At 31.5% G+C, this 26473-nt stretch overlaps 1 protein-coding gene and 1 long non-coding RNA gene across 2 annotated transcripts in view; one reads left to right on the plus strand and one right to left on the minus strand.

Annotated features, from left to right (window-relative positions):
• LOC114327925 (aldehyde dehydrogenase 1A1) overlaps nt 1–26473 on the plus strand; it is a 69606-nt gene that overhangs the window by 19654 nt on the left and 23479 nt on the right. Inside the window, exons 4-5 of the mRNA XM_050656360.1 lie at nt 17597–17901; nt 20138–20240. Coding sequence (XP_050512317.1) covers nt 17597–17901; nt 20138–20240 — 408 coding nt within the window. The remainder of the gene's footprint in view (nt 1–17596; nt 17902–20137; nt 20241–26473) is intronic.
• LOC126888263 (uncharacterized) lies at nt 6256–8989 on the minus strand. Its single transcript, XR_007699480.1, has 2 exons — nt 7308–8989; nt 6256–6437 (listed from the first exon to the last, which is right to left on the minus strand). It is a non-coding gene; the product is annotated as an uncharacterized LOC126888263 (long non-coding RNA).

The raw sequence follows: 26473 nt of genomic DNA on the forward strand, positions 1-26473 counted from the left end.
TTACATTACATATAACGAATATTTGATCAGGGGCGTGCGGTGAAATTTGAAACAGGGGAAGCAATTTATAAAAAAATTGTAAAAACACCTATTTATAATGTAATTCAATTCTTCTACAATTTTTCGAAAACTTGCCTATAACTTCCTTGTACAAACGTGGATATTGTGACATTTCTTTAATCAGATTATATTTAATTGAAAAATAAAACAAGTAAAATCCTTTATAAAAGGTATACATACTACTAGGTATACTCCCTAGGTAGTAAAAGTACTTTGCAACCCTAGGAACGAAAAGTAGGTACGACTTTCCTCCCTACAATCAGGTCAGGAAATGTATACTTTCGGTAGAGGTAGGTGGAAAAAAATATTAGTAACTCACTGGCAATATTTTTTGTGTCAATATTTAATATCCTCAGTCTCATATAAAGCTGTTAGTTCTGAACGTAATGAAATCAAGTCAAAATATTGTCCATAAAGACGCATCAAAGATTTTGTTTGTTTTTCAGGAAAATGTGTTTTTTTTTAATGTATTAAAATTGCACAGCTAAAGAAAGTCTTGGTTATCAAAATTCTTAAAACCTATTTTCCATTCGTTGGCATATTTGATCTAAAATCTGGTAAATAGTATAGTCAGCGGTAGCACGATTCGACATCTCCAACATTATCAGTGCGTATCTATTCGTTTCCTTTTGGGCTCAAAACTTCTTGCCATCATATTATTCGAGCATTTTTCAAAGTCATCTCTCTCTTTGTTAAAAATATCTTTAAATACGCTAATTTTTTTACATAGAAACCAATCTAGTTTATCTTGCATTGCAATACATTAAATAAATTATCTGAGAATAGAAATATTGCTGAAAAAAGCTAAGTTAAAAAGTAAAATCAAATAATCTTTTAAACTATCCAAAAATCCTCTCGAGCTATTTATGGTTTCTGTATCCCACTTTTCACATTTTCACAATTTTCCAAAACACTAATACATATTTTATAATATATTTATATAAATAATATTCAGTATTTATAATATAAATAATTCTATGTATTTATTTATATAAATAATTCAATAAAATCCATCTTCATACTTTCAAAAAATCAGTCAACGAAGCCCGTCATCGTCAAACGCTGGTAAATCCCATTTAAATTCACGAAAAACATCTTCGTATGCAATTGACAAAACTGCTTATAAGCTAAAGATATGCCCGAAATTTGAACTCACAGCTCACCGTGTAACCCCGATGATTTTTACATAGGCTGGAGTCGCTGGAGAGAAGCAACTTGAAAATCAGATTATTATGCCGATATAACTCCGAATACCACCGTAGAAATACGATCATGGTCCAAGTACGGAAGGATGCAGCATGCAGCGCTGCTTATAGGAGTATGAGAGTATGAGTACCTATTTCATTGCTTTGTTATTTACTCTATGACAAAAATAGAGTAAAATACGTTTGTCTTTTCTTATTAGGTAGGTACTTGCTGCTTGTACTACATAATTAAATATTCTCGTATGCAACTTAAAATCATGTTTATTATGTGTTTGTTAATTTTTTTTTAATTATCTCAGTTACTCAGTTGGTACGGCATTACTACGGAAACCAAGGGAAGCAATGCTTCCCTTGCTTCCATGGACTGCACGCCCCTGTATTTGATCATGGTAAGTTCAAGAAACCCTACCATCTGAAGTGTACGGTGTCAGCATGCAGAATATTTCAGTCTTTACATTTTCCATGTCGTATACGGTAAATTGTGTCAAGCAACCATTTCCTCTGAGGGAGCAGAATGTGTTTTGGTAGGTGACGCTTGCCATACCATTCACTTGATTACATGGAATGTTTTTTAATTTGGCATAGAAACTAGTCTTTTGATATCAATAATTTTTAGTAGTTTAAATATTCTACAAATAAACCGTTTATTTGCAGATAATATAGTATCTATTGCATATGGCATTATATACAGCATATATTTTTTATTTTTGTATGGATATTGATACAAATATTTCAAAAATAAAATACTTCTTTATAGGGTTATAAAGTTGTCAATAGTTGTTTATTGATTTAATATTTATACAAACAATTTTGGGCAGAAATTTTTCATTTATTATAAATTAATAAATGGAAAATAGTTTCTGTCCTTGTGGGATCGGTACTCACCGGAGGGACCGCAGACGTTCGGATACAATTAGCGTCTCTTTGCAAAGACAATGACGTCGACTTTGCAAAGTAACAAGACACTTACTCAACACACACACTACACATTACTCCCCTGACTTAGTGATAAGTTATATAATTACGTGGCTAAAGGTTCTAGTTCTAAACCAAAGCCAGAATCAGAGAAAAAAAAACAAACAATTTTATTTGTTTTTTTTTATTTGTTTAATGTAATCTAAAATAAACAAGCTGAAAATACGAGCATTATCATAACGAAAACTTTGATTATATACCTATTTAAATTCATAATATAGAAAATTGCTATTACGAAAAACTGTTTAGAATTAAAAATTATGTTTTAATGTGCAAGTACATCATTCTAATTTAAATGTTGTGAACTATAAAGATACTTTACTGGAAATTCATATTTTTTTACATACCTCGTATAAAATTTGATTCATGATGGTTGCATCATAAGTCTTAGACCAAGAAGAGATTTTTATGAAGAATAACTTTTCTTCCTCAAATTAAAAATACAAGAGTTATAAATGAAAATGATGTTGGTATCCATAATTTGAGAAAATTCGTCAAATATTTTTTTCCATTAGGATATAATTTCATATATCAGAACATATTTTTTTATTCCAAACCACATTTTAAATAACAATTTTTCAATATTGTAAAATAAATAATACATACATGATAACACAAACCATACATACTCATAGACGTTTCACGACCATGTTAATCGTTCGGATCGAATTAACGCCATCTCTTGATTGGAATGGGAACTAAATTGACAAATTTTAAATTTTAATTACAGGGGAATTTCAAATTATAAATTTTGCGGGATTTTTGATAAAATTTCGCAGGAAATTAAAACAACAGAAAGACAATTCAATGTTTTATTCAATGTTTTACTGAAAACTTCAAATATTCCTATTTGTTTTCAAAATGCTAAACACTACTGCCATGTGTCACGTGAAAGCACTGATGTGTAATATTGAGTTGAATGAAAATTTTTGAAAGAATCTTGTAGGATGATTGTTTAGATAAATACCTTATAATCTTTTACACACTTCCAAAAATATATAGGCCCGAAATGTTGATGACACACTTGTCTATTGGAATAAACTGTTTCAGGATCTATTATACCTATTGGTTTTTTAAATGTGGAGAAACCAATAGGCCATTTCAAGACTTTGACGTTTATGACACTAATTGAAAGCTGGAAGGCAAACATTGAAATTATTTATATTTGTACCGCATTGAGTTTCTTAAGTTTTTTACGTTTAATAGTTTTTTTATAAAATAGTTATTGTTGTTATAAAATAGTGGTCTATATAATTGTTTTTATATAATAGTTTAATCGTTGTATAATAGTTTTTTATAGTTGTATTTTCCGAACATTTTGCTGTTGACTTCTGTAGCTTCCAGCTGTAGAAGTACTTTAACGACTGTATTTAGTTGTAAGCAGTGAATAAATAAACATAAGTAAATATTTTCAAAAGCTTTTGGTATATAGATCCATTTTCCCTCAAGGGGTATGAGTTAACCTACAGTAGAAAAAGTTTTTCAAGGGTGACAACATGGACAAATATAGTTACTTACATGGACATAGTTTTTTTTGTATTTGGAGCTTAGTAATAGTTTTTACACAGGTCAACAAATGAAGGCATTCAAGAGTTTAAATTCTTACAAATATTTTGAGGTAGGATTTGTATATAATTGTGGAGCTATAAAAATAAATAATTTCATCATAGTGGTTCACCCCAGATATCTTAAAAAATTGACCTTTTAAAGAATTTGTACAGTCGGAAAAATGAAAGAATACCCATGAACGGTCACGTCAAACAGGTACAATCACATATTTTGTATTTGCTGTTCTTTTTCTATAAATAACAAACGATAGAGATTATGTTAATAATATGTGATCGTTCATGGGTACTCTTTCATTTCTCCGACTGTACCTGCAGTGAAAAAATTTCAAGAGAAGAAACTGAGAATCTGCCGGAAGAGGTGAAATGTTTTTTGATTTTAGACAACGCTCCTGCTCATCCCTCTGAAAATATTCTATGATCAAAACATGGCAACTTTAGTTGTATGTTTTTGCCAAAAAATACATCGCTTATTCAACCCATGGATCAGGAAATAATTTTAGCAACAAAATGAATATATCGCAGAAAGTTTTTAGATGAAGTAATTGTATGATTAAGATAACACAGAAGATACAAGAGGGCAGCATACTTTGCAAAACTTAACTGTTACAATTTGAAATCAACAATTTGTTAAGTTTGCTACAGCATGGAAAGGCAGTTATTAAGGGGTTACATAGGTCTTGCGGGTAAAAAAGTGACTTTTTAAAAAAATTATATCTTGGAAACTAAAAATTATTTTTATTTATAATTGGAACATGTAAAAGTATAGTACACTCAAAAAAATTTCAGCCAAATATATTCATTTTTGTAGAGTTGACTGCAATTTTTCGACAACAGCCCTTTTTTGCGGTGAGCAGCATAACAAGTCCAGTCTCATCTGAAATTTCTTGTAGTTTATACCTCTGGTTAGTGAATGAACAAAGATTTTTTTATTAGATGAGGTCATTTTTGTTTTATCAAAAAAAAACTACTTTAAAAATGAGAAAAATTGGGGTCAAAAATGTGTTTAAACTTATGTAAAATCTTCAAATTTCATTTTTTTAAATTCCTTCGTTCATTTACTAGCCAGAATTATAAACTACAAGAAACTTTTTGATTTCAAATGAGACTGGACTTAGTTATGCTGCCCACCGCAAAAAACTTAAACTCTACAAAAATGAATATTTTTGGCTGAAACTTTTTTTGAGACTACCTTAAGTACTATACTTTTACATGTTCCAATTATAAATAAAAATAAATTTTAGTTTTCGAGATATAATTTTTTTAAAAAGTCACTTTTTTACCCATAAGACCTATGTAACCCCTTAAAAAAATGTTTGATGGCCAAGATGCATACATATATTTAGAAGGAAAGTTCCTAATTTCTGTAGTATAATACATAATACCGAAGAGGAAGTAGCTCTAAGAGCCGGACTCAACTTGCGATTTGTAGTCGTGAAGATTGAACACATTCTTTCAAATAGAAGTCAATCCATGATTATTTAGTTACAAATGGATTGACTTGTATTTGAACAATGTGTTCAATCTTCCTGATTACAAATCGCAAGTGGAGTGTGGTGCTAATAACACCAAAATATTCCATATATGTCCATAGAAGGTACACAGACATTGAAAAATTCCTGGAATATCCCCGAAAACACATTCCCTGAACATCCCAGGAAAATCCTGTTTCAGCATTTTAAAAATTACCTGAATGTCTTATTGGAACATTCCATGAATGTCCACGAATGTTCTTTGGACATTCAAAATATATTTTGTAGACATTCCCTGGATATACCAGAAATACAGTGATGAGCGCTCTAATAACCTGCAAAATAGCACAAAAGATGGAAAACGTATTAAGTAGTGAGATAAAAAGAAATGAAACTAGTCGAGCTGGGAAATTTAGCGATATTAACTTATACATTTAGATTGTATTGATTGTGTACCACCTTCAGACGTATCAGACGAGTTTGGAAACTACCACTGTCACAGTGACAGTTTTAGTTGATATACTCCTCTGATATGTGTAAAGGTGGGAAACAATCAATATAAAATAAAATTTAAAGGTTAATTTCGCTAAATTTCCCAGCTCGACTAGTTTCATTTCTTTTTATCTCACAACTAAATATGTTGCCCGTCTTTTGTGCTATTTTGCCGGTTATTAGGGCACTCATCACTGTACATCCTTGCTGATGTGACAATACCTCCTATCTGTTTTTTCATGAGTTTTGTAGGAGAGATGGAAAAACATGTTTTAAGGTCACCTCCTGTGTTCATATGTAAGTTTTGACTTGTTTTGTAGTTCATAGATAGTTTAATTTACTACAAAACAAGTCAAAAAATATCATATGAAAACAGGAGGTGACCCTAAGACAAGTTTTTAGTCTCACGAAACTCATGAGAAAACAGATAGGATGTATTATTACATCACTGACGATATGTGGCCATACCAATTAATACATCCTTGATAAATATAAACATTTTTATTGAACAAAATCTTTTCATACATTTTTTTAATGCAATTTACTGATATTCCTAAATATTTCAAAAAAATGTGTCACATTTGCTTTGTAAACCTTTCTTTTGCCTTTCGTAGCCACATATTCCGTTTCCTTCCTGGGTTTTTGTAGACCACTTCTCTCAGCTGATTCTAAAAAAATAAAATAAATGGTAATTTTTCTATCCTTTACAATTAACAATCAGAAGAAATATTTACAGGTAATAATATGCATAAATAATAATATTTTGTATTTTGACAATGACGTCTGATTTGGAAGTCGAAAGATTAATAAAATTATTTTTTAAGTTAAATTGTGGCTTATTTCCCAATTAGAATAGTTAATTACAAAAATGCCTCAAATAACTAGCTTCAGAACAATAAATAATTCGTTTCATACCAACATTCGTCCAAAGTCAATTATACCTGTAGTATTTCCATGAAAAGATTCTTTAAGTGAATTTTGCATAGTTTTCTTTAAAATATCTCTATCAGGCCAGAACACAAATTTTTTTTAACCTAAGACACATTATATACAAAGTATTTTTGAAATAAGTTGATACCGGGTAGGGTGAAATACTAAACCTATATCCCAAATCTTTATAATCTAAGTTTAAGCTTAGTTTAGCTAAAGTAAGCAATACTTGATCACTTGGTGACAAAACAGTATTTTGATGGTATTTGATAAATGGTGTAATATACTTTAAAGCTATTTTAAAAACATTGTAATTTGCTAAACCAGTAAAATTTTTAGTTTTGGCATCATCATTTTCTATACTTTCACAAGATAAAGCTAATTTCTTAGCTGATATTTAAAATCCTGTGTTAATGTTAATGACATAAAATGTATTTGTTAATTTTTCCATTGTAATATATGTTTGACTATTTGGCAAAATCTTGTCTTCTACTAAACTAGCTTTTATACCAAATAACTGCTATCTACCACTAAATCCACTGTTTCTAAATCTACTAAAGTAACAGTAATGTATCATTAATGAAAAATGTGTAAAATCATAGACCTACCTAGTATTTGTAGAATATAAGACAGTCCAGTGTCTTATAAATCATTTCAAGAGGAATAAAAAAGCAATTTTTTCTTGTAGGTACCATTTTCTTTTAATTCTCCTTTGGTACACTTCGCGTCAAAAAAAACTGGTACAAGTCTTATAACCGAAAATCATGATTTTCTAGTTGTGTAAATTGGTCTTGTCACATATGTCATTCTTATTTCTAGGCAACGTTGCCAGTTCATCTAAAATATTATATCAAACCAGGTAAAAGCAGGGCTGTGCGGCAGACCGTAAGTTTTTAGTAGGTTTACTAAAAATTAAAACAACATCGAGCATTCTCGATTAGTCAGTCACATTTATTTAAACAAGCATCCTAAAAAATTCTCTTATTAATTTTGTAATGTTCCGTCATCTCAATTAAGTACCCATTAAACTAATTCGTGTTCTATTATAATTTATGACAGATATGACATGAATGACAGATAATAACTCTAGACATGACATTAAATTATTATGTTTAATTTAAAATCGAGAAATGTGAAGGGTTTCTCGTAAAGGTGTGGGATACTAATAAATAAAACACACTGGAAAAATTAAAATTTGAAATTAATACAAAATGAATAACTTTTACAGTGAACAAGTGTGGAACTTAAATATTATGTATTACAATAAAATTCGAAACTGCTGAAATATTAAGCACATAGGTGGAAAATGTCGCCTGTCAAAATGTTCAATGTGTTTTATTAAATGTATTAATTTTTTTCGAATCATGAGAAATATAATAAGATTTTTTCACAGAGCGTTCGGTCACAGTGAAGTTATTATAAATATTGACAATTTGAACTGTCAAAATTTTTAATTTATCATTTCTTGTTTAAAAAATAATAAAATTGATAAGATAGTCTCAGTTGAGGAGAAAGTAATAATAATAAAGATATGTTATTCAGTCAATAGTGTGCGAACAATCAGGTAAATAATAACGTGGGCCTAACTTTTACACACATGCCTACTGTGGCAAATGTAGGTATTTTTCAAAATGTTGGAATGTGTTTAAATCCTAGAACAATTTTAGCTTTGTTTTTAATACAAATTTTAATCCCCTACAAATAGCTTCTCATGACTTTTGTTGTAAAATGATTATTGAAGCAGGAATTTAACAGTTTAGAATTTTACATTGAGTTACCTATGGCCCGTTTTACGATTCACCACCATGATTTTTATTTGAATGTTATTTTTTGTATTTAGATTTAGTGCAATTCCATTATCTGTGCTGGCAACAACGCCTTGATTCACGAGCCATTGTGCCCAGTGTGAACACAGGTTTACATTGGGAAAAAAAAGTGTACCAGTTTTTTTTGACGCGAAGTGTACCTTAATTCCCATTTTAGATTTTGGGGAACTCATTTCATTGTGTTTATATACCCCATATTTATTGAAGGAACCCAATCTGGATTGTTATTATCAGTTAAGTCGGCTGGTTTTCCTACAAGATTAGACTGTTAACATCTTCAAAAATCGTTAATGTTCAAATGTTGTAACTTACCAGATATAAGATGATTACAGGGGAATTTCCATTTTGCTAGTAAAATCTTTATATTTTATTGCATTTTACCATTGTTGTTGTCTCTCAGATGATAACTATAACTTATTTAGTTAAATTGGTTCAGTTTTGTGCTTAGAATGTAGCACTGATGGTAAGTGGTAAAAGCTAACTTTATCACGATTACTTTGCATTTCACACTTAAAACACAACACCAATGAGGCATATTATCTTTCTAAATTAATACTTCCAGAGAAAATGTTAAATTAATCTTTGTACAACAACTAAAATGATCTAAAACCATAAGAACCTGATAGAATAATATTCAATGTTTGCCTTCCAGTAGCCATATTGTTTTAATTTTGACAGCATCTTGGAACGGCCTATGAACTGTCAATACGGATGGAATAGGCCATAGCCACCTTTACTTTACAAGCCATGAAGTTGAAACTTGGCAACATCTAAGCGTAGACCGGTTAATTCTGACAGTTCTCATTTATTTTTAAATGTTTTTAAATAATATTCACTGTATTTACAGAAAAACTCAAACATTTTACAATATTTCGTGCTCCAAATTATAAAGAATATTAAAAGGTATGTATTAAGATGATTTTAGTTCAATATAATATATTTTTATATAATATATTTTATAGTATAATATATTTTTATATAAACTTACGTGCATATAGAAATGCGTCCACTTAAAATTTTTGTCATTTTTGATGTCTTATATTTACTAAACCTGTTGGCCGATTCAAGTGATTTTTTTAATATGTTATAGCCTGATTCTTTAGCAATACCGCTGTAATAATATTGTTGCTAAGCAGTTAATTTTTTATTGTATAACGGGCATTTATAAAATAGTGAAATTAAAACTCAACTATAGCCTCAGGTTTTCTTAACATTCTGTTTTTTATTCATTCGCTTATGTTGGATAATAAAAAAAAGTTAGCTACTTTAACAACTAGATAATATGTCTTTTATCAATACAGGGTGTTTCTAAATAAGTGCGCCAAACTTTAAAGGGAAAGTAACAAAATTCAAAATTTTGACCCCTGTCAAAATTTTCAATGTATTTTAAATGTAATCATTTTTTTCGAATCTTGAAAAATCTAATAAGTATTTATGAAAAATTTAAACGCAGAATGAAAGATTACTTTATCACCGAGGGCCGAAAGTCCCTTAGAATGAATATTCCATAGGGTGATGCGAACTTTGAAAAAAAAAAGACAGTTTAATTCGTACACCCGGTATATATACAATGAAGATTTACTTATTTAGCAACAATATTATTACAGGGGTATTGTTAAAGAATCAGGCTATAACATATTAAAAAATCAATTTAAATCGGCCAACAGGTTCGGGAAATACGAGACATAAAAAATGACCAAATTTTTGAGTGGGCTGATTTCTATGCACGCAAGTTTATATAAATTTCTTTAAGTTTGGTATTTTACATACGGCATACCTACTTATAATTTTTGTTTTTGTAGATGCCAAGCCGTTGCTGTGTGCCAGAGTGCAAAAGCAATTACGATAGCAGTCTTAAAAAGAATGAACAACCAGAAAGCACTTTTTTATTTCCAAAGGATCCAAGCTGCGAGAACTTTGGTTACAGTGTATCCACAGGAAAAATTTTGTTATTGGAACATCAGCGGTAGTATGTGCCAAACATTTTTATTCTGATGACATCGAGAGAGTTAGAGAATGGGTAGATAAGGAAGGCAACAAACATGTAGAGAAATTAACGAATCCTAAGTTAAAACCTTCTGCAGTTCCTCGCATTTTTCCAATTCAGGATGTTTCTAAATAAGTGCGAAAAACTTTAAAGGGAAAGGAACAAAATGCAAAATTTTGACGCCTGTCAAAATTTTCAGTGTATTTTAAATGCAGTAATTTTTTTCGAATCCTGAGAAAACTAATAAGTATTTTTGAAAAATTTAAACGCTGAATGAAAGATTACTTTATTACCGAGGGCCGAAAGTCCCTTAGAATGAATGAAAAGTTGTTTTTGAATGACATATTTGAAACTAAAAATCACACTAAATTTTCTTAATTTTTCGCCCCTGTAACTTATTAAAATAAACATAGAAGTTTTCAGGGACTTTCGGCCCTCGGTCCTAACGTAATCTTTCATTCTGCGTTTAAATTTTTGAAAAATACTCATTAGTTTTCTTAGGATTCGAAATAAATTAATCCCATGTATATTCTTGTTATTGGTTTTTTTTTGTATAATAAACGTTACTTACAAGGAAGTACTTTTAATTTTATTTTGTACAAACTTCTAATTAATAATATTTTCTTGTTCGACTCAAAAAATACTATAAATTTTACCAGAATTTCTACTTTAAAATTGTGTTTTCAAAAGCGGTAGTCCGAAAGTCGGACTACGCACGTCATCAATTGCGATGTTGCCTTTTTCTCTTCATGGCTTGTTAAGTAAAGGTGGCTATGAATAGGCACAAAGACAACTAATGCAGCCACGATACAAGAGAGAGGTCCTAGAGAGAGACAGACAAGGTGGTGGAAACTTTGACAGGCCGTGTAATTTGAGTTGCCTATATCAACTTAAATCGGGGAAATATAAAAGTCTAAATATAAAAGTAACATAAATAAAAACATAATCAAGGACTTCTTCACTTTGTATAAAACAGTCACTAATTTAGTATTTAAATAGTTTTAAAATTATTTAACTCCCAAATACTTTAGGAAAGTAGGTATTTGTTTTGATAAATACAAATAACAATTCTGAAAAGTATCTAAACACCAAGTATGGCACTGTGTACTCTATTTATCCCCTAAATACAAAAAAGTGGTTAAATTTTGAAATATATACTGCCAATCAGCATTAGGCCTTAGCCAAGTTAAAATATAAGTTAAAATATTCAACGAACTGTGAATACTGATTCAATCGGGTCCATTTATATAGGCAACTCAAATTACACGGCCTGTCAAATTCTCCAACACCTTGTCTGTCTCTCTCTAGGACCTCTCTCTTGTATGTTGGTGTCAATCTTGCTTCACTATTTGAATGGGACATGGCATAGCCACCTTTACTTAACAAGCCATGAAGAGAAAAAGGCAACATCGCAATTGATGACGTGCGTAGTCCGACTTTCGGACTACCGCTTTTGAAAACACAATTTTAAAGTAGAAATTCTGGTAAAATTTATAGTATTTTTTGAGTCGAACAAGAAAATATTATTAATTAGAAGTTTGTACAAAATAAAATTAAAAGTACTTCCTTGTAAGTAACGTTTATTATACAAAAAAAAACCAATAACAAGAATATACATGGGATTAATTTATTTCGAATCCTAAGAAAACTAATGAGTATTTTTCAAAAATTTAAACGCAGAATGAAAGATTACGTTAGGACCGAGGGCCGAAAGTCCCTGAAAACTTCTATGTTTATTTTAATAAGTTACAGGGGCGAAAAATTAAGAAAATTTAGTGTGATTTTTAGTTTCAAATATGTCATTCAAAAACAACTTTTCATTCATTCTAAGGGACTTTCGGCCCTCGGTAATAAAGTAATCTTTCATTCAGCGTTTAAATTTTTCAAAAATACTTATTAGTTTTCTCAGGATTCGAAAAAAATTATTGCATTTAAAATACACTGAAAATTTTGACAGGCGTCAAAATTTTGCATTTTGTTCCTTTCCCTTTAAAGTTTTTCGCACTTATTTAGAAACATCCTGAATTGGAAAAATGCGAGGAACTGCAGAAGGTTTTAACTTAGGATTCGTTAATTTCTCTACATGTTTGTTGCCTTCCTTATCTACCCATTCTCTAACTCTCTCGATGTCATCAGAATAAAAATGTTTGGCACATACTACCGCTGATGTTCCAATAACAAAATTTTTCCTGTGGATACACTGTAACCAAAGTTCTCGCAGCTTGGATCCTTTGGAAATAAAAAAGTGCTTTCTGGTTGTTCATTCTTTTTAAGACTGCTATCGTAATTGCTTTTGCACTCTGGCACACAGCAACGGCTTGGCATCTACAAAAACAAAAATTATAAGTAGGTATGCCGTATGTAAAATACCAAACTTAAAGAAATTTATATAAACTTGCGTGCATAGAAATCAGCCCACTCAAAAATTTGGTCATTTTTTATGTCTCGTATTTCCCGAACCTGTTGGCCGATTTAAATTGATTTTTTAATATGTTATAGCCTGATTCTTTAACAATACCCCTGTAATAATATTGTTGCTAAATAAGTAAATCTTCATTGTATATATACCGGGTGTACGAATTAAACTGTCTTTTTTTTTTCAAAGTTCGCATCACCCTATGGAATATTCATTCTAAGGGACTTTCGGCCCTCGGTGATAAAGTAATCTTTCATTCTGCGTTTAAATTTTTCATAAATACTTATTAGATTTTTCAAGATTCGAAAAAAATGATTACATTTAAAATACATTGAAAATTTTGACAGGGGTCAAAATTTTGAATTTTGTTACTTTCCCTTTAAAGTTTGGCGCACTTATTTAGAAACACCCTGTATTGATAAAAGACATATTATCTAGTTGTTAAAGTAGCTAACTTTTTTTTATTATCCAACATAAGCGAATGAATAAAAAACAGAATGTTAAGAAAACCTGAGGCTATAGTTGAGTTTTAATTTCACTATTTTATAAATGCCCGTTATACAATAAAAAATTAACTGCTTAGCAACAATATTATTACAGCGGTATTGCTAAAGAATCAGGCTATAACATATTAAAAAAATCACTTGAATCGGCCAACAGGTTTAGTAAATATAAGACATCAAAAATGACAAAAATTTTAAGTGGACGCATTTCTATATGCACGTAAGTTTATATAAAAATATATTATACTATAAAATATATTATATAAAAATATATTATATTGAACTAAAATCATCTTAATACATACCTTTTAATATTCTTTATAATTTGGAGCACGAAATATTGTAAAATGTTTGAGTTTTTCTGTAAATACAGTGAATATTATTTAAAAACATTTAAAAATAAATGAGAACTGTCAGAATTAACCGGTCTACGCTTAGATGTTGCCAAGTTTCAACTTCATGGCTTGTAAAGTAAAGGTGGCTATGGACATGGCCATTCCATCCGTATTGACAGTTCATTGGGAGAAACACAACACGGGATGATCATATGATCAATGTAAACTAAAAATTCTACTCATAAAAACGGAGAGGAGGTTAATACAATTGATTAAAATTGTGATTAAATCTAATTAAAAACGTAACACCACTATAATCAAATAATTAAGCCACAAACTGTAAAATAAAAAGTAAACAAATTAATTTAATTGTCAACTGTCAGTTGTTAAATATGACAAGAGAATTGACTGACAGCGACATCTCTGGATTGGAATGGTAACTAATTTACTGTCTTGACCACAAACCATACATACTCATAGACGTTTCACGTAAATTGTCAAGGTCAAGACAGCAAATTAGTTACCATTCCAATCAAGAGATGTCGCTGTCAGTCAATTCTCTTGTCATATTTAACAACTGACAGTTGACAATTAAATTAATTTTTATTTACTTTTTATTTTACAGTTTGTGTTGTGGCTTAATTATTTTATTATAGTGGTGTTACGTTTTTAATTAGATTTAATCACAATTTTAATCAAGTGTATTAACCTCCTCTCCATTTTTATGAGTAGAATTTTTAGTTTACATTGATCATCCCGTGTTGTGTTTCTCCACATTAAAAAAAACAATATAATAGATCCTGAAACAGTTTATTCCAATAGGCAAGTGTGTCATCAACATTTCGGACCTATATATTTTTGGAAGTTTGTAAAAGATTATAAGGTATTTATCTAACTAAACAATCATCCTACAAGATTCTTTCAAAAATTTTCATTTAAGTCGATACACATCAGTGCTTTCACGTGACACATAGCAGTAGTGTTTAGCATTTTGAAAACAAATTGGAATATTTGAAGTTTTCAGTAAAATATGGAATAAAACATTGAACTGTCTTTCTGTTGTTTTAATTTCCTGCGAAATTTCATCAAAAATCCCGCAAAATTTATAATTTGAAATGCTCACGTAACTAAAATTTGTCATTTTAGTTCCCATTCCAATCAAGAGATGGCGTTAATTCGATCCGAAAGATTAACATGGTCGTGAAACGTCTATAAGTATGTATGGTTTGTGGTCTTGACCTTGACAATTTACCTATGAGTATGTATGGTTTGTGCATGATAAAGATACTAGGGAGTTTTTGTGCACACAAATACGTAAACGTAACGCATCTTTTTGACATGTACGCTTGCGCATTAATGGTTGAACTCCCCTATCTCGATGCGTATTACCTAAAGTAACGTTCTGATTTTCTGATACGTACGTGAGAACGCATCCCTATCGAGACGAAAGTCACCGAATGCACACGAGGATCTTGCCCGATTACCTACCAAATGAACATTTCATCAGCGATTATCAACATTTTAAGGTTATATTGGTTTAGTCTATTTGAGTAAAATTATTCTGTTTGTAATTGGAAATTGGAACTTCATAATATATTTAAAATTTTATTGTTTTTAAGTTGTCTATTAATAAAGCAAAACAAACAGATCTTGTATTAATTTAAGAAATACAGTGATCACCACAATTAATAACTAGATAAACAAATGACCTAGTTTCAGTAAAATTTTCAAATAAATATTACCAAACTATTTACATTATACTGGAATTCTGATGTAGGTACAATAATTTACAACTAAAAAGTAGGTATAAACAAAAATAAAAAAAATTTAACCTAAGGAAAAATAATATATTTATATTTAAATAGAACCAATTAAAACCATACAATTTCATCATTCATTTATCTTTTTTTACATTTGTATATTAATTGTATATTGTGTGAACATTGTTTTATTTTTTTAATGTCAACGGAATTTAAAAATGACTTTACGATTTGCTTTACGTTACGTTAAGGGAGTTACAAAAACTACCTATTTTAACATTCATCCTCTACGACACGTTAGTTGCTTTACGTATACGGAGATGCGTACGTTACGTAGCAACAAAAACTCCCTACTGTTTACTGATGAACTTTACTTGGATCTACAGACCTAGCGAGTCTTGTAAATTCCACGGCTTTGCGCCACGCTTCACGCAACCGTATTTGCCTACTTGTGTTTTGAGTTGTGTGCGCTGGTCGCTGGTCGAGTGGAGTTATAGATAATTTACCAAATTTAAATATAATCGTTTCTACTGATTCATTATTAATATAGTATAATATGTATTATTGCTTTCAAAATATACTCAAATTGTATTTTTATACATTTATTACACATATTATTATAATAATTAAATTTACTATAAAATGTCATTTATATTTTATGAATAGCTAAATAATTTAAAATTTACTTTGACATTAACGAAGTGTCAAACTCAAATATAAATAATAACATTTGCTTTGCTTAACAAATTCAGATTAAAAAGTAGCCTACTTCCTAATCAAAGATTTCAGCTGACGTTTAGTGCCTGGTAGGAGATAACCGGATTGTGACGTCACATTTTAGATTTTGAGGTCGATTATCTCGAAGACGGTTTGAGATATCGAAATGCCGTTTTCAGATTTGGATTCAGAAGACAAAACTACATAAGAATCCATCGATACATCTGCTCTAAGCATTGCAGGAGCGGCGACGCAATAACACACAGACTTTTGCAAATTTATAAACGAAAAGTTTTCGTTGAAAAGTGTGATGTGTTGCAGGACAACCGAAAGAGAAAAAGCTTCTTATATATACATACATACAGTGTGTCTACTTAAGAGGAAACAGTAGCGATCAACAGGTAGCGAAAACGCGTTCCAAGATTGCGGCTGTAATTTTGAATATTTTTTCGAGATATTTGGCACACTTATTCGTAATATAATAAAGAATGGCGGTACAGAGCCCAATTTGAAAAATATATTAATATGTGGAAATTACTCTGTAATTAAATACTATATTAAAAAAACGAGCCTGTACCGCCATTGAAGAACAAAAAAAAATACACTTTCTTCAAATAAACTTTTTTATCCGATGCCTAGATTTTGTGTCATTTTGGAACTACCAAATTTTTTTATTTCATTAGTAGTTCCAAAGTGACACAAAATCTAGGCATCGGATAAAAAAGTTTATTTGAAGAAAGTGTATTTTTTTGTTCTTCTTAATTGCGGTACAGGCTCGTTTTTTTAATATTGTATTTAATTACAGAGTAATTTCCACATATTAATATATTTTCCAAATTGGGCTTTGTATCGCCAGTCTTTATTATATTACGAATACGTGTGCCAAATATCTCGAAAAAATATTCAAAACTACAGCCGCAATCTTGGATCGCGTTTTGGCTACCTGTTGATCGCTACTGTATCACCTTAAGTTATTTTGATTATTGATTTTACGAAAAAAAACTCATTCTTCACAAAAAGCTTTTGCATAATCTAAGATGCAATCATCTGATATAAAATTTTATCAATCTTATATGAGGTAGGTATGTCAAAAAATATGAATTTCGCTCAAGATTAAAGGACCTGTCACAATATTCAAAATTGATATTATGAAAAGTTGTTTTTAATCAAAAATTATACTTTAATAAGTATTAAGTATGTATCAGTACGTTACGTGTGAAACAATTCCTAGAAAATCATTTTAATGGAAGAGTTCTGAAATTTTTTAGCCTCCTCGGCCTCCATATTTTACGCCACTCGATTTTTTCTTGTATATTAATTTATACATGATATACATATAAAAATTGTTTTCAGATGGTCCAATTATGTGTATGACTCGCAAAGAACCTATAGGAGTCGTAGGACAAATCATCCCATGGAACTTCCCTGCTCTGATGCTTACTTGGAAGTGGGGCCCTGCTCTGGCCGCTGGTTGTACGTTGGTCTTGAAACCAGCAGAGCAGACCCCTCTCACTGCATTGTATATGGCTGCTCTAACTAAAGAAGCCGGTTTTCCAGATGGAGTTATTAACGTAGTTAATGGGTTCGGCCCTACTGCCGGAGCCTCGTTGGCTTTACACAAGGATGTTAGGAAGATTGCATTTACTGGCTCAACCGACGTAAGACGTTATCTACTACTTAATTAATTTTAGTAACTATTTACATTATCATCATCATCATCATTCTGTTAGCTTTTCTCCATTTAGCTTCCCTGCATTTCTCCATAAGTTTCTATCTTGGGTTACATCAATATTAATCCCCTTTACCAACATGTCCTGCCTAATCGTTTCCCCCCAGGTCTTCTTTGTTCTTCCTCTCCTAGAGGAAAGTCGCCAATTATGGAATACCATTTTGTTTTGGGGATATAAAATAATACCTTTATGGAAATAAAAACAATTTAATGTTATGACACATCAGTTCATACATTTTTATGTAGTAATTAAAAGCCTTCTATTAAATATCTTAATTAACAAAAAAAAATCGAACAAAATAACAAAATCCCAAATGACTTCCTAACCAAATATGGAATAGGTACCCATATATGGAATATATGGGTACCTAATAATTTAAATAAGAAAATTGTGAAAAATGAAAGAAGTAGCTTAATTCACTTGCAGACATCACAGATCCATGTATGAAACTCTGGACCAGCACAATCATAATGAGCCCACTTACACTTAATCCACTATTCCATAATTAGGCACCAACGACTGTCCACATTTGGATTTGTACATTAGTTCAAACTAGTATCAAAAATATCAAAATAAAGGTACTATTGATATACGCAAATAGCATAACAAGTCTGTATTCATTCATAATACCCAATAATACTCGTTGAATATATTTACCTTTGAAATTTTCTGCGAGACGATAAAACAAAACGCGCCTGTCGGACACGTATCGTTCGCGCATCTGACACAGAGTTGTGAATACGATAATAAAGAGAGCGACTGAAATAGAGGATGGTCTTGTAGTACGCTTCCAACTTATATTTTCGGAGAAATCAAGGAATTCCATATTAGGGCTCTATTCCATATTTGGTTACTTTCCTCTACTCTTTCCAGGAACCTGCAGTTCAAAAATTCTTCGTATTGGGTGACTGACGTCTCGACGTTGAACATGACCAAAACAAACCAAACAAAATGACCTAGACTTCCCCTAATATGCTCATTCCTAATCTTATTCTTCCTTGTCACTCCACTCATCTATTTAAAAATTCTCATTTCCGCCACATGCATTCGTTGTTCTCTCTCCCACATTTTCATGGTGTGACTAAGTAGTTTTGTGGCCCTGTAGTTTTACATTGTATATCTCCGTTGTTTTTGTAAACATGAGAGCAAAAGTTACGTAGCGATAGCTCTCATAACACTAACACTAGACTTTCTTTGTATTACTGGCAGCAATACAAAGATGTGAAAATTAATAATAAATCGTGCCACGTCTGAGCACACTCATAATGAGATTATCGATTTCCTCTTGAGGTATCTCATCTCAGGCTACTTGCATCTCGTGCCGAAATATGGATAGAGTCTGTGGAGGACGTGGTACTTAAATGAAGTAATCTTCTTCCTACTCGTATAATGTCCCAAACGTGTTTAATGAGTGAAAGATTGGAAGATCTAGGGGTCAACAAATCGACTTAATTGTCTTCCTAATCTTATTTTTGGTACGCCTAGCTGCGTTGGCGATCATCATGGCAATTTTTATCTTGTCTGCAGCAGAGCGTAAAAATTTTCTGAACCTCGCTTTCCAAATATTTTTCCTTGCAGGATGGCTTGTAGGAAGGCATATCTGGATTCATTTGGCATAATGTGTCCGTAGTACTGTAGCTTTCGAGATTTGATAGTGGTCAGTACCACTCGGTTCTTCTTCCGATGGAGCTTCATTTCATATGCTTCCAAACTTCTGCACGTATCTTCGTTCAAGGTCCACGAATTATCATAAAACAGAATAGGGAATACGCGGCATCGCAGCAATGTTACTTTAACACCAAGAAAGATATTCTGGCTCTTAAAGAACGTTCATCTCTTATCTAGGCGTTTGGTTGACGTTGATTTGATCTTCTATTATCTTTTTCTTGCTAATTATCATGAGTTGTGTCTTCTTTACGTTTATATTGATTCCATATTGTTGACTGGAACACGTGATTTTGTTCATCAGGACTTGTGGGGTTTCTAGGTTGTCCGCAAATGGTATGGTGTCATGTGATGCCATATGAAAGTAGAGTGTCTGATATTTAAGTTATGCTGTAGGTCGACCAAAAAATAATACATATAAAGAAAATGAAATACCTACAAAGATCACTTGTAACAGCACAAAATTTCGAATGTTAATATTTATTGATCTCTTTTTCAGATTGGACACCTCATAATGGAATATGCTGCAAAATCAAACTTAAAAAAAGTGTCATTGGAGCTTGGAGGCAAAAGTCCTTTAGTAGTTTTTGATGATTATGATGGTAAGGAATTTGTATAAAATTTTTCAAGGCATGTAATCTTATATATTCGTAATTCATTTTATACCTCAATAGATATTCACCAATATTGCATTGTTGATAAAAAAATTCGATCAAAAATAGAGCAATCAAGACAGCCCTTTTGAAGATGAGGAAATTTCTGAGTAACCAAAGACTCAATCTGCAAATCCGATATCGGATGGTAAAATGTTATATCCACTCTATTCTTCTTTATGGTGTCGCAGCCTGGACAGTTAATGTTTACTCAGTGAGAAAGCTGGAAGCTTTTTAGATGTGGCTTTTTAGGAGAATTTTGAAAATAGGACCGGTTATATTAAGAAGGAAATAGTGTTGCACAGAATGCACAGATTTATTTTTAATCCTATTTTTTTATTATTTTATATTTTGGTCTAATAGCATTTCCCATTTCTTCTTTGTCTTTTGCTTCTTCTTCTTCTTTCAGTACCCTGTCCGATTATCGAACTTTGGCGATTATTTTGGCAATAATAACTTTGTTTACGACAGCTCTAAACAGATTAGCGGTGGTCTCTTGATACCACTCCCGGAAATTTCGGAGCCCGGATTTTCTTTTTCGGTCTGTGCCTCGTCTTCTGGCGATCTTGCCCTTTATTATGAGGAGTATAAGGTTATACCTCTCTTTCTTTTTGAGTCTTTTGCTATTAGCCCAATGGCAATATCATCGGCCAATCTCAGATGGTTCAGGATTTCGCCGTCTATCGTCACTCCTTTATTTGTCCATTCTAAAGTTCGAATCATATCTTCTAGAGCTAAAGTAAATGGCTTGGGTGAGATATAATCTCCTTGTCTAACCCCTCTCTGTAGTTTGATCATTTCTGTTTTTACTTGCGATGTTGCATTATCATAAATATACCTACTTAATTATTCCTAATAATTCTTAAGTAATTAAAGAATTTGTCCTGTAGAACGAATTCTCTAGGAATTATATACAGGGTGATTGATTAGTGTGAGGAAGCTCAGTAGATCTGTTATAGTAAAAGTTACAAAAAAAGAATGTGTGTTGTCAAGTCCTTTGTACTTAAAGGACGTAAGTATTTGTAATGAAATAATACTCGATGTAAAATACTTTATTTTACAGAATTATGCACATGGTTTCCATTTTCTATCGCAGTATTAAGTAAGTGACCGCTGTCGTTCAGATGACAGTAGTACCAACCTACATTCATGGTTAAGGGAGTTTTACACGAACATAACACCTCCTCCATTGACCATGAATTACAAAAGTTAACTAGAAGTAAAAGTACTTACAAATTCAGTCTGGTAACAGGTTTCCTTACTCTAGTGGAACGCCTTAAAATGGGTTCCTCAGTTTCAGTTTGAGCCCCAGGTACACTATTCGAACTTTCCATATTGTTTGAAATTTCGGATTCATCAGTAATCACTTCGGTAGGTGGTGGTGAGACACTGTGCTCTGGAATTGATGCCTCCCTCGGAATCAAATTGTGAGTAATGGTATCCGGAATGTAACATGTTGGATTATTTTGAGATGGAGTATATTCCCAATTTGCCGTATTTGGTCTACATGACGTTTCCATGTTCTACCATCATCTAACTGAATTAAATAATGCAATAACCCTAATCTGAGTACAATAATGCCAAATTGCCATTTAGAATGAAAATAATCCCTCACGGAAACCCTAGTTCCTATATCAAAGTTTCTTAGACTCATATCAGTATAGGTAACTCTATCACTACATGAAGGTTTAAGTAAATCTAATCTATTCCTTATTTGTCTTCCTAACATAAGTTCTGAGGGACTTTTACCTGTAACTGTATGTGGGCTTCTGCGGTATTGCATAAGTAGCTTACATAATTCAAACTCCCTGTCATTTCCCTCACTTCGCATAGCCCTTAAACATTTTTTCAGTATTTGGACATATCTCTCTCCCTGTCCATTAGTTGCAGGATGGTAGGGTGCAGTAAATTTTTGTGTAATTCCATTATCTTTCATAAAAGTTCTAAACTCATGAGAGTCAAATTGTCTACCATTGTCTGTAACAAAAACTTTAGGAATACCAAAAGTTGTAAAAATTTTTCGGCAAATTTCAATAGTAGTTTTTGTAGTAGTATTTTTTGTAAAATGAATTTCAGGCCATTTACTGAAGGAATCTACCAATATAAAATAATAACCTCCATTGAAAGGTCCAGCGTAATCAGCATGCACTCGTTCAAAACAAAATTTTGGTGGCTCCCATATATGAGAATTATCTTTAATTGGGTTGTTCTTGTGCTTATTGCACTCTAAACAATTTTTACAAAGTGACTCAATATCCTGGTCTATGTGAGGCCACCAGCAATAACTACGAGCTAAAGATTTCATTCTAACTATTCCAAAATGTGCAGTATGTAATTCTGTCAAAATTTTATTTCTCAATTTAGTAGGTATAACTACTCTTTGTCCTCTCATAATAACATCAGATTGTAATGAAAATTCAGCTTGATTTATATTGAAGCTAAATCGTTTATCAACAGGTTTTCCTGTTTTTAACCCAACAAGTAATTTTTTTAAGGTATGATCATTTTTTGTATGAAAAGCTAGATCTCTAATATTTGTAGGCAAAGTTTCAATTTGATTTATTTCAAAAATATCTGGCTCATCATGTGTGAAATTTTGTTCTGATTTTATAGGTAGACGTGAAAGTGCGTCAGCATTGAGATGAGAATCTGTATTTTTGTAACGAATGTCATAATTCAAACCTTGTAAGAAAATTGCATAATGTTGCATTCTTGTTGCACTTAAAACTGGTAGGCTTTTATCAGGTGCAAAAATTTGAACTAACGGTTTATGATCAGTGAGCAAAGTAAATTTCCTAGCACATAAATAATTGTAAAATTTTTTTACTCCAAAAATTATGCTGTAAGCTTCTTTGTCTATTTGTGAGTACCTTTGCTGTGTAGTAGTAAGAGTTTGAGAAGCAAACTGTAAGGGTCTCTCTGTACCATCTGAAAAGATATGTGAAAGTACTGCACCTACCCCATAGGGTGATGCATCAGTTGCTAGGACTAATGGTAAATTTGGGTCATAGTGACATAAAACATTTCTAGAACAAATGAGTTTTTTTGCTTTGTCAAACGCAGTTTGACAAGTATTCGACCATTTAAAATTGACATTCTTTTTAAGTAAATTATTTAATGGTTGTAAAATTGTAGAAGTATCTTTTAAAAAACGTCTGTAATAATTAATTAGGCCACAGAAACTCCGAACTTGAGTTCTGTTTGTAGGTATTGGAGCATTTGCAATTGCAGTTACCTTATCTGCACTAGTAGACACACCTGTTTTACTCATCTTATATCCACAGTAGTCAATCTCGTCTTTGAAAAATTCGCTTTTATCCAAATTTATATGTAAATTATGTTCAGATAATTTCTTTAAAACTTGTTCAAGTCTTTGTAAATGTAAGGTATTATTTGGAGCTGTAATTCTTATATCATCCTGAAATATTGAAATACCATCTATTCCTTGTAGCATTTGCTCCATTAAACGTTGCCATTTGGCAGGAGCACTAGCAATTCCAAACATTAATCGATTTGGTTGAAATAAGCCTTTATGGGTGTTTAATGTAAGTAAATGTTTCATTTCATCTTTTATTGGCAAGTGTAAGTAAGCTTTCGTAATATCTATTTTTGTATATTTGTCCCCACCTGCTAATTGGGAAAGTAGGTCATCTGGTGTAGGTAAAGGGTATTCATCCACTTCAATGCAAGGGTTTAATGTGATTTTAAAATCACCACAAATGCGTATGTCCCCATTTTGTTTAACTACAGGAACAATAGGAGTTGCCCAGTCCGAAAATGCTACTTTCTTTAAGACTCCCTGATTTACTAAGGACTCTAATTCTGCCTCAACTTTAGGGCGTAATGCAAAAGCTACAGGACGGGCCTTACAAAATTTTGCTTTAGTACCAGGTTTTAGATAAATTTCAGCCTCTAACCCTTTTATTTCACCAACTGACTTTTCAAATAAATGTTTATATTTATCTAACAAAGTTGCAATTTCAAAATTTTCATGTAGAATTGTATTTACCTGATGTAAATTGATTTCCAGAGCATGTATCCACTCTCGACCAACCAGTGAGTAGCCATCACCATCCACCACATACAACTTTAGAGTGTGCTTTAATTCCTGGTGCTCAACCTCCACTGAAACTAAACCTAAAACATTCAAATTATTTTTGCAGTATGTAGTTAATTTAACATCCGATTTTTGTAATTGTAATGCAGGAAAATATTTTTCAAATATATTTTTATTTATGATTGTAACAGCAGCGCCAGAATCAATTTCAAAATTTAAAATATTACCATTCACTTTTAAATTTATAAAAAATTTATCTTTGCAATTTCCAGCATTTACTTCTAAGACCTCTTGAGCAGAGTTTACTGAATTTACTTGCCTGTGTGAATTTTGTTGTGCCTTTAAACAAACTTTTTGAATGTGTCCGACGTTTTTACAAAAGTTACAGATTAAATGCTTTTTATTACATTTATCGGCTAAATGCGAGGTGTCTCCGCATCTATAACAAGCTCTATTACGGTTATTTGACATTGTAAAAGTATTATTAGGAGAGCTACTATGATTATTTACTGTATTATTATCATTAAATTTACTAGTGTTTGTATTTTTATGAAAACTTTTTGCTTTCGCATTTAAAACATTTATACTAGCCTGATTGTAATTATTGTTGTGAGAAAATTGATTACTATCCTTTTCTGAAGTTTCCATGCTTGCTGCAATTTCTACGGCTCGGTCCAAGTCCAATCCCTTTGTTTCTAATAGTCTGGCTTGAATCCTCTTTGACTGTAAACCAAAAACAAACTGATTTCGTATAGCACTTTTTAAATATATGGAAAAGTTGCAGTTTATGGCAAGTTTCTGTAGAGAATGTAGGTATTCTTGTATACTTTCGCCTTCTGCTTGTCTTTTTGATTGAAACCTAAATATTTCAGCAATTTCAAGTGGTGCAGGGTTGTAAAAATTATCCATTAACTTAACTGTATCCTCATATGACTTGTCTTCAGGGACCTCTGGAGCTAGTTTATCGCACAGTGTATCGTATGCTTCCGACCCCATGTAATGTAGTAAATAGGGCAATTTCATTTCCTCTGGAATTTTAAAAACTTTGTATGCTCCTTCCAGCCGTTTTACCCACCTGGACCATTTTGTAGCTGTCTGGTTAAAAGGTTCAACGGAAAACTGGAATGTAGAAACTTGTGTAGACATTACTGGAGCTGTAGCAGGTGCAACTATCGCAGTTGTAGTCGAGGAACTCGTGTTTGTACCGGCTGTAGTTGGGAGCGTTGTAGTTGATGTAGTGTCTGTAATATTTGTATCCATTATCCTCGTCGCCAAATGTCAAGTCCTTTGTACTTAAAGGACGTAAGTATTTGTAATGAAATAATACTCGATGTAAAATACTTTATTTTACAGAATTATGCACATGGTTTCCATTTTCTATCGCAGTATTAAGTAAGTGACCGCTGTCGTTCAGATGACAGTAGTACCAACCTACATTCATGGTTAAGGGAGTTTTACACGAACATAACATGTGTGTACTTTGTACGCACGTAAGAAGTTATACTTCTATTATATGATTTAAACGAAATTAATATACGTTTTATTTATATTTTGTTTAAATATTAAACTAATTTATACTTACTACTTCTCAAACATTTTTATTAGAACAGTGCCAAAAATTAAAATAATAAAAGAATAAAACACACACAAACACATTAAACAAGCCACAAATGATGTCTGAACATTAATTGTCGAAATTTTTTTTAACTAAATACGTATTTTCTGAAAATACAATTATATAATAAATATACTTACAATCATAAAATGTATTAAAAAAAACAAAAAAGAAAGTTTCTATTGGGACTCGAACCAGCGCTGATAAGAGCGGTTGGTATTGGAATTCATTCGCCTTCTCCGCTTAGCCACGGACACTATGTGTCATTATTTACGAAGATCTACTAACTAAACGGATTAAACTTGTGATATTTTGAAAATTGATCAAATTATTTTAATTTTGAATTGAAATGATTTAGAATTGAAAAAATACAACAAAACATAGAGTAAAAAAACAATATATTAGGTGAATATTGATAGAAATTTTGATGGTAATCAAATTATATAAATAAAAGTATTACATACTATGTATTTTGGCAGATCAAATAGCCCACATAACAATTTCATGTTC

The sequence above is a fragment of the Diabrotica virgifera genome, chromosome 7 (genome assembly GCF_917563875.1).
Source record: "Diabrotica virgifera virgifera chromosome 7, PGI_DIABVI_V3a".
Classification (NCBI taxonomy): Eukaryota; Metazoa; Arthropoda; class Insecta; order Coleoptera; family Chrysomelidae; genus Diabrotica; species Diabrotica virgifera.